Source organism: Hibiscus syriacus, unplaced genomic scaffold (genome assembly GCF_006381635.1).
Source record: "Hibiscus syriacus cultivar Baekdansim isolate YM2019G1 unplaced genomic scaffold, ASM638163v2 tig00000002_pilon, whole genome shotgun sequence".
In the NCBI taxonomy this organism is placed as follows: domain Eukaryota; kingdom Viridiplantae; phylum Streptophyta; class Magnoliopsida; order Malvales; family Malvaceae; genus Hibiscus; species Hibiscus syriacus.
The window spans coordinates 1209662-1219632 of NW_024061752.1; the positions used below are offsets into that span (position 1 = coordinate 1209662).

The following is a 9971-nucleotide window of genomic DNA, read 5'->3' on the forward strand; positions in this document are numbered from 1 at the left end:
AAAAAACTAACAAAATAAACTCGAACAATAGATAAATACGAATAGATACGATTACATCGATTGCATCGACAAACGAACCACAAAATGAAATAAAGCTATTGAGAGACTACCGACATACTGTAAATCAGAATCGAACGATGTGAAAATACTATGAACGAATGTAAATTGCATATCCAAATTCAATCCGATGGTCCAAAACAAGAAAGATCATCATGATAACAAATAAGTGACATATTGATCAGTCGTGACGATATCAGATTCAACCCCAAAAAAATAAACGGAAATAACTGTCAAATAATCGAAACTTTTCATAAAGACAGAAGAATATATGCAAAAAAAAAAGACATAATTAAAAAGAATAAAGAACAAAAAAATAAAGATATATTATAATAAAATAAAAGAAAAATAATAAATACTGAATAAAATACTTGTGTTTATTTGATTATTTCCTCTAGACTTACTATCATTTGCTTAATATTATATTTTAAAAAATAATAAATATTTTGAATTATTTTTTTATTAGAAAAAGACTAAAAAAAGTTGGCAAACAGAAAAAATAGATTTGTTTATGATGGCACCTCCAAAAGAGGAAATGAAAGTGCCGAAACGGCATCCAATGCAAGGCGATTAGCGGCAGTAAAATATCAGTATCTGTACTAACGAACTTGCTAAAAAAAGGAAACTTTATTCTAATAAAAGGCAAAATCCATTAAATCTAAAGAGTGTCACTTTTGTCAAATATTTTAGATTCTTTTTTGTATTTTTTTTATAATTCTTTTCACTTCTTTTATAATTTTTATAAATTTATTTTCTATTAAATTTTAAAAAATTTATTATCTAACATAGAATCTTATGTTTATATTTTTCGGAGTTATCCTATTGCAGCTAAAAACAGTATTTTATATTTGAAAAAAAATCAACATATGAAAAGAAGAAAAGTGATAAGGCAAGAAAAACAACTGTCGGCATTTTCCCACTTGTTTCGAGTGTAGAGCTACATGGTTCTCCATTAGGTTCCCTAAATCTTCTGCAGTGCCGAAGTCTTAGAATCCAAGGCAAGTTAAAACCCTAATTTTAGTTAGAGAAATGCAAAGAAGTCAAGGAAAAAGAAAAGGCTACGGACTAGGGTTGTCTGTGAGTCGGTCTGGATTTTGATTGCGGTTTGGTTAAAAAAAAATCAAATCTCACTCTAAAGTGAGTTCAACTAGACACAGGTTGTGGTTAGGTTGTCGGATACTGTATAAATTCTTATAAAGGATCTCAATTTTTTAGATATATTCAATTCCGGAACTCTTATTTTTATACTTTTTAATGGCAACAACTAATAGATATACTCGATTTCAGAAACCCTATTTTTATGCTTCTTAATGATAACAATTGATAGATATACTTGATATTTTTATGCTTATTAATGACAACAACTGATAAATATATTCAATTTCGGACCCTTATTTTCTAGGACCTGCACGATCGCGCACCTTGCGTCCCCCACGCCCCTGACTAGACACAGAGCTACAATTTTACCTGTATTAAAGTATAATATCCAAAATGCATAGCGTGCACGGGTCTATAAATAATAAAAAGAACTTTTAACGTTATACTAATTGAGATAATTTTTTAGTCATACTTATCGAGATATTTGTGACAATGGTGATGAGTTTAATTTGAATTTTACGTGTTTTGATAATATTATAAATATATGTTTATAATATTTTTCCCTCAAACATTCTTTTAAAATATAATATTCTAAATAATATTATAATTTTAGATTGTATTTGATATATTATACTACATTATATTGTGTAAAAAATATGAAGAAATGTATATATCTTATACGATCAGAAAAAATTGAAAAATTAAAATCAATCATTACTATAATGCTATAAATAATTATGATAAAATTTGTATAGAAACTCGAATAATTCAACTTGACTTGAAAAAAATTAAATTAACTTCGAGTCACAAAATATAACTCATCAACTCAAATAAATCAAATTTCGTAACTCCACTCTACTAGATCAAATGACCCTAAATACCGGTACTATTCCATTCATGCAGAAGCAGCTGAAACAACATTTGTACGACGTAATTGTTGGGAAGTTTAGGTTGTGGTCTACGTGAAAAGCGCGTGGTAGCCGTACTTGGTGTTGCAAAAATATCCACGGTCGGTCTACTACTCCTCTATTATCACTTGAAAAAACATTATATAATTAAAATTTTATAAAAAATTTATATACAACTCGTCAATATAAAGTTAAAAAACGATAAAAATCGGTTATAATAAAAAATTATATCAAGAATATAATTTTTAGGTTTGATAGAATATCATTTTCGGTTGTAAACCTTAGATTTCTTGTAATGTAACTTTTCAACTGCAACAAAAAATATTATAAATTTGTATAATTTTAGGTTGAATAGAATACCATTTTAAGTTAAAAACTATTTTAAATTAAACTATCGCATATTATAATTATCTAATTTTATTATATATATATATATATATATAAAGACGTAATTATTATAACTTCATGCAATACTCTTTGAGTAATAGTGAAGCAAGATTGTTAGCCACCACTTTCCAATTATTTCATCTTATTTCTGACTTACTCCTGCCTCAACCCTCATGCTATGTCTTGTAAATTGTGAAACTATTATTAATTATTTATATTTATCAAAAGTTTCAAATATTTTGTAAAGTTATTTGAGACATGGGTAAATTTTATAGGGTTAGTATGTTTTTGGTGTAATCTAGATATGTTTTACTAACATATAGAATAAAGGGATAAATCAAGGCATATTTTCTGAAAATTTTAAAATTTTATGTAATTTAAATATTTTTATTGATAACCTAATTTTATAGTTTTTAAATTTTTATAATTTCAGACCTCTACTTTTTTTTTTTATAATTTTATCCTTTAAATTTATAATATAAATTCTTAAAATTTCACATTCCTAATATAAAATATTACTTATTACTTATGATTTGATCATCTATCATTAAAATTTGTGATTATCTTTATTTAATAACGTGTTTTAAAAATTTAAACTCGAATCTTCCTTTAAAAACATGACGTATCTTAATATTACGTCCAACGTTTATTGATATACTGAATACGTGTTGATGTATAGTCATACGTCCGAGGTTCATGTTTCAAGCGTCCATATTGCGTTGGATAACTATACTTTCTACATTCTCGTCTAGAATTTTCCCACATCTCAAGCAACCTTTTACTAATTAATTCTACTTATATATAACAGTGAATCAGTTATATATTAATAATATTTTTTTTATTATCGAGATGATTATCCAGCTCAATTGGTAGAGCATAAGGTTTTTAACTTTGAGGTCGTGGGATCGAGTCTCACGGAGGGCATTTCATTATTTGGAGATCTTCTACGGAAGTTGCTCTCAACCTGGTGTTGGGGGCAGCCTACTATTTTACCTCCCCTTTACCCCATTACATATAGGAACAAGGGACATTCATTTTTATATTTTTATTATCCAACATGAGTTTTAAGCTATCTTAATAAATAATTTTACACTTTTTTTAATATTACATATACACCTAAAATATATATAATAGTGGGAAATACATTAAATATTTTTTCTCCTTTTGAAAATCTGAATTCTCAACATCATTGTTTAATTATATTTTTTATTCCTAAATAATATAATTTTTGATACATGCACATCAATCACTCACCTATTTATAAATACGTTATCAATACATAGTATGTCTAATTTTCCATATATGTGCAAGTATATGTATGAACATGGTTAAATATTATTTGTGACGTCAATAAAATTTTAAATTATTTATAAATATTAAGGTTTTAAAAATTGTAAAATTTAAAATTTCGGTCATATTAAATACGATACGTATATGTTTTATTTAAATATTAATAATTTAAATTATATGATTTTAAAGAAAATTTAACTCGGAAAGGTAATAAATATTGGTGTTAAATTTTGCGTGGTATATTATTGTCGTTTTTAAGGCAGAAGATACAAGTTCAACAACTTACAGATTAGCCAATTAATTCAACAACTTACAAATTAGACCTTGTCGGTTTTCAGAAATGAACGGCCCGACTCGGACTCCCTTGACCGGCCAAATTCCAAAACCGTGAATCACGGCAGAGTGTATGGGCGCAAAAAGAATGCCACCGTGGCAGTTTCAGATTTCTCACACGTGATGTACTGCAACATTGCCACGTCATAATCACATCCATTAAATTAAAATTGAATATTATAGAATATTTTATTTATAGCTCAAAATTATATGTTCACTCTATGGTAACAACAATTATTGAACTTAAAAAAAATCTCAGCAAAACTCCACTCAACTCTCCGTTTGTTTTAACGGAGAAAAAATTAACATTAACAATGTTAAACCAAAAAGACTATGCTAGAACATATATATGTCGTCGCCGATCCAAAATCTGCCGGAAAATCGACAAGCAAAACGGCGATGACATAAACTCACTTTCATAATGCAACTAAAGGATCAGAAAAGAACAGATCATCGATGTCTGCAAAATAATCATCAACTTGACAAATAGTCGATGACGACGAGCAGCCAAAATCATCACTTAAAACGGTACTGTCTGGTAAAACCATCGCAGCATCATCGAAAGCCGACAATCCCGACACTGACATGTCGAAAAGCTCGTCGACTGAAGGAAAATCGAGCGGCAAATCGAACACCGAAATATCGGAAAAGTTGGTTTCAGTTTCGCCTTGACATTCGTTCAGAGCCAGTTGTTGCTGCTGCTCCTCCTTAAGCGGCAGCTGTTTACTCTCCTCTTCTTGAGATTCGGAAGCTTGTTTCTTCGGTTCTACCGGAGTTTCGTCACTTGATAGAGTTCGGAAGTTGAGGACCGAAGTTGGGGAAGAAAGATTGTGAGTTGACTCGTCTCCGGATTCGTACTCGGAAACCGAACTGACGTTGATGTTTTCGGGTTTTCCGTTGTCTTCCTCCTTAGCCGGTGGAGTTACGAAGTTGGTCAAAGCGTCGGGTCCTCGGAGCTTGATCGCTGCATTATCATAAACCATGGCTGCTTCTTCAGCAGTATTGTAAGTGCCCAACCACAGCCGTACACGTCGAGCAGGATCCCGAATCTCCGCCGCCCATTTACCCCACGGTCTTTGTCGTACTCCTCTAAACTTCCTTCCATTCCCGTTGACTGAAGAATCCTTAATCGGTCTACCACATCCCGTAGTGACCCCAGCTGCCACCGCAGTCCTTTTCCGGTTGCCTTTGCAAACCGCGCTTGAAACGGCGGCGACTTCGACGTTAATCTCATTGACGTAACGTTTCACTCTCTGACGACCAAAGAAGTCAGCTTCCTCGTCGCTGGAAGAGTCTGTCGCGTCATGGTCTGTAACGGATACTCGAACAATCCTCGGAACTTCAACGACGTCAACGGGTTCAGTACGGTAGTGATCGGAAGGTGCTTTCTTCGGTTTCAAGGCCTGTTTTTTGAACTTCCGAGTAATATTTTTGTGTTCTGTGTATTTGATCGGACATAGGATGCTTTCCTCCATTTCTGCTTGTATTTTTTCTCTCTCAGATTCTACCTGTTGGCATCGACTCAGTATAAAGCAGGCAAAAAGAAAAGGCAAAGGAACCGTGAAAGTGAAACTCAAAGCGATGAACAAAAAGACGAACCCTAGAAATCTGACAAAAGGGTATTCAAAAACACAAACTCAGTCCCTGGAAAAACAGAGAGAGAGAAAGAGCTTTCAACAAAGCGAACCTGCCATGGGAGGCTGAGAAAAGGAGAGAAAAGCAACGGCTTTAAAAAGGAAGGACTGAAGAAACACAAAAGGAAAGTTATCTACTGTTTGCCTTGTCAAGAAAAATTCAAGCACCGTGCCAACTCAGTATCACGAAATTTCTATACTTGTCACTGTTCTTTGAAGATTTGGTATTTCAAAGGAGATGTAGCACAAGTGTGTAGTATAACGTTGTGAAAATGTATGCGAAAGCTGGAGAGTTTTGGTCGCGGTGGAGTCCCATAACCACTGATTTTGCTGTTTAATAGGATCCCAAACAGCCAAAATAGGAAGAAAAAAATATCCTCAATATAATATTATACTGATACAATGTACTTTTTACATAATGGTCAAATTTTAATTCGGATCCCTCTATTGCGCTAAAATTTGAGGATTAATTTTTGATTACTTTTATATAATTTGGTCATTCGACTTTTATAATCCAATTAATTAATCTATATTGTTAAAAGTTAAAAAAGTTAATATTTTTCCTTTAAAATGTTGAAATTATTTTCCTTCAAAATGATTGAATTATATATCAAATGAAAAGGATAAGGATTATTGACCTCAAACATTTCAAGTATGTGCGTGTTCGTATTATCATGGGTAGTTCTAATGTACGTCAGTCTTAATATACGGCTAAGAAAAGGTCCTACCGAAAATATAAATTTTTTTAATATTTTCGATAAAGAACTACCTAGGGTCTATGATACATAAAAATGGGGGTGTATATGATGATGTTACACACCGTATAAAGATGGGATGACTAAAGTGGAGGGCTGCTATTAGAGTTTTGTGTGACAAGAAGGTGTCCCTAAAACTTAAGGGAAAATTTTATAGAATGACAATAAGAACAGCGCTACTGTATGGATCAGAATGTTTGGCAATAAAGAATGATCACGTAAGGAGGATGGAGGCCGCATAAATGAGAATGTTTCGATGGGCATATGGTATGATTCTGTGGGAAATGATACCAAACTCTGCTATTAGGATGTTCTTGGAGTGGTGTATGTATCCGAAAAATTGAGGGAGAGAAAACTACGGTGATTTGGGCATGTCCTTAGGCGACAACCGTCGGATGCGGTCAGGAGGGTAGAGTCGATTACAGTCGACGGTTCCAGATGGAGAGGACGACCAAGACGAAAGTGGGAAGACTGCTTGAGATCTGATACCGAGGACATGACCTCTGATAGGAAAGTATGGAGACTTAAGACCAGGGTAGCCGAGTAGTGCGAGTCACAGACATAGGGTATAACATCTCTGTCTTCCTTTTAATGCCTTTGTAATAATTTCCATGACTTCTACTTTATATACGTTTATGTCATTATAATTTATGAAGGCTTAGAACTAAGGTAGCAGAGTAGTGTTGCCTTAGTTTAAGTTTTAACCCATTTGACTTTATTCATTCTCGTAGCTTGATATCATTGACTTATGCGTATCCTTCTCTTCAGGTTTCCTCTTTTTAAATTTACCCGGGTCTTACGTTTCTGTCGTAATGCAGAGATTTTTACGCAGAGATTTATTTGCAGGGATTACTTCCCATTACAGACACGCATATGAAGACTGCATATGAAGACTGTTCAACTATGTATTTATTTATTTATACATGCATTTTGCATTTTATCTTTATTTTTAATTTTCTGACTGCCGGAGATCTTCCACGGAAGTTATTCTCAATCCTGGTGTTGGGGCAGCCTACTACCCTACCTCCCCTTTATCCCATTGCATATGGGAATAAGGTTTTGTTGTTGTTGTTGTTAATTTCACTACCTAATTTCTGGTATAAAAAATAACATTTTAGGTAGCGCTCAATATTAACATTTCTGCTATAAAAAATAATATTTTAGATAGCGTTTTACTGTAAATATTAAACATTTTAGGTATCGTCTAATATTAACATTTCTGATAAAAAATAATATTTTAGGTGACGTTTTACCAAAAATATTTAAAAAAATATTAACTTTTCTACAGCGTATCTCCTTAATTATATAGTAAGACTGTAATACCTTATACATTCTCTATTATCATGGCAATTAAGACGGTAGGTATAAGTTAACGGTGTTCGATGCCGACAAGTGGAGCAATAGGTCCCAGGAGGCGTAATTTAACCAATAGGATACCAGGGAACGGTGCTGACTCAGCGTGTGACTCACTCTCCAACAGCGTGATGCCGGTCACGTGAGGCCCCCAAGATACCCGGCTCTGTTAAATCATTTTTGATTAGGCAAAGAAAAAACAAACACGTCTCCTCTACTTATTTTGACCATTTAAAAGCCTCGCCCCCCGCGTTAATTACGGTTTGTTACCCCCGTCTGTCACCTTAATTACCCATTAATCTTACTTTAGCATGCCACTGAATGAGGGTATTTTGGCAATCTTGCTAGTGTAGACCACCTCAGTTCTTGCTGGCTTTGTTAGAGCCTCACTAGTTTACTGATCAAGAGTAATTTTTTTACCTAGAAAAGTTTCAAGTTGACGGTATAAATTTTTAAAAGTAAAATAAACTTGTGGGTTTTAATTTTTTATGGTAAAAATATAACTTTTTAACAGCTACAATGAACGTGGCGGGCAACCTTGAATTCGCCGCCATTTTATAAAATCTGTATTGTACGTCTCTTGGTTTATTTAACTTCGAAATGTAAATTAAAAATATATTTTTAATAGAATGAAATTTATATAGACAGAAGCTGTTTTTTATTTTCCCCAATATTTTTTGTGTTCTTTTACTTGCAACACTCTATCTTTTAACCAAAAAAGTAACTAAAAATATTAAAATTTATTTATTTTAAAATCTACTGAATATTTTAAATACAAATGACTGAATTAATTAATTAAAAAAACTTTTTTTTATTCTTATATTATTTAATTTTTCTAAAAATATGTTGACAATTATTTATTATAAGTGTATATTTTTCATACATATTTTATTTAAAATTTATGACTTTAAATTTTAGAGATTATAATTTAAATTTAATATTTTAGAGTTTATATGTTACGAGTAGGATTTGAGTACCAGATAGAGTTATTATATATGCAATCTTTTCGAACAAAAATTAATTAACAACATTAAAACTAAAATATTTAATTATATATAACCGTGATAGATATATGCTTATATGAGAGGAGAACGTCCCTATTCTAACACTGATTTTAACGTATCTAACGTTCATCTCATTAGATTAATAATTAATAAAAAAATATTCAAAACAAATAAAAAATGACAACTTTTGAGAGATAGGGAAACAAATAACCTTATTTTTAATGGCTAAAATATACAAATAGTAATTAAATAAATTAAAATGATTCTTTATTTTAATTTTTAAAGTTATAATATGATCGATAAATTTATTAAATTACTATTATAAACCATCAAACTATTATAACATGGTATGTAAATTTATTAACATTTTTATTATTTTATAACTATAATAATTTGATAAATCTATTTTATATGTATGAAATAATTCCAAGAACATAGAGCAGGTATTGAATGCGTGCTTGTAGCTGTTACAGTACTTGGATCGTTGTTCCCAAAATCCCATCAATTTGTCACCATCGATCTCGCAATCAATTAAAACCCAAAAGTTGTATAAGAAAAAACCTTCCAACGATTGAGGAAGTAGGTTACTAAGATTAATCGGAAATGACCCAACGCTAAATTACATAATTTTGGTTATTTTGTTCATTTTACTTGAAATTAAAAGGATGTTTTACTATTGAATCCTGCTTTCAATTTTGACCCTAGAAATTGTCAAAGGACGGTCGTCCAAGCCTTCAAAAAGAAGCAATTATTATTATTCTTATTATTATTATTATTATGGGATAAATTACATTAATGATCACTTATCTTTTAGGATACTTTCACTTTGGTCACCAAAGTTTTAAAAATTACATTACAATCACTCAACTTTTAATTCACTTTCATTATAATAACTAAGAAAAGTTAACATGACACATTAAAGCCTTTGTTTCATAAAAAAATTATAAGGTTCCAAATTGACAGCCTATAGAAATGCCAAGTTTTCGATAAATGAAGTTGTCCTAATTTAATCTTACCGATGAGAATATTTTGTTTTACCAAAAGATTAGTATAGTTTAAGTTCAAATTGATTCCAAAATTTACAATGACGTGTCAAAAAGTTTTACCTTTTAATTTTGAATGAATTTCGAGGATATTGGAAGGTTCTCCGAT

The 9971-nt window shown here is 31.4% G+C and overlaps 1 protein-coding gene across 1 annotated transcript; it reads right to left on the minus strand.

The window, feature by feature from the left end:
* Positions 1–4322: 4322 nt before the first annotated feature.
* Positions 4323–5859, minus strand: LOC120207689 (ethylene-responsive transcription factor CRF4-like). Its single transcript, XM_039207145.1, has one exon. It carries the CDS (start codon positions 5546–5548, stop codon positions 4490–4492), a length of 1059 nt encoding a protein of 352 aa, XP_039063076.1. The 5' UTR covers positions 5549–5859; the 3' UTR covers positions 4323–4489.
* Between the last annotated feature and the right edge of the window lie 4112 nt (positions 5860–9971).

What these genes read in the sequence shown, in the direction of transcription:
- LOC120207689 (XM_039207145.1), bottom strand. Translation starts at nt 5,548, where the DNA reads ATGGAGGAAAGCATCCTATGTCCGATCAAATACACAGAACACAAAAAT.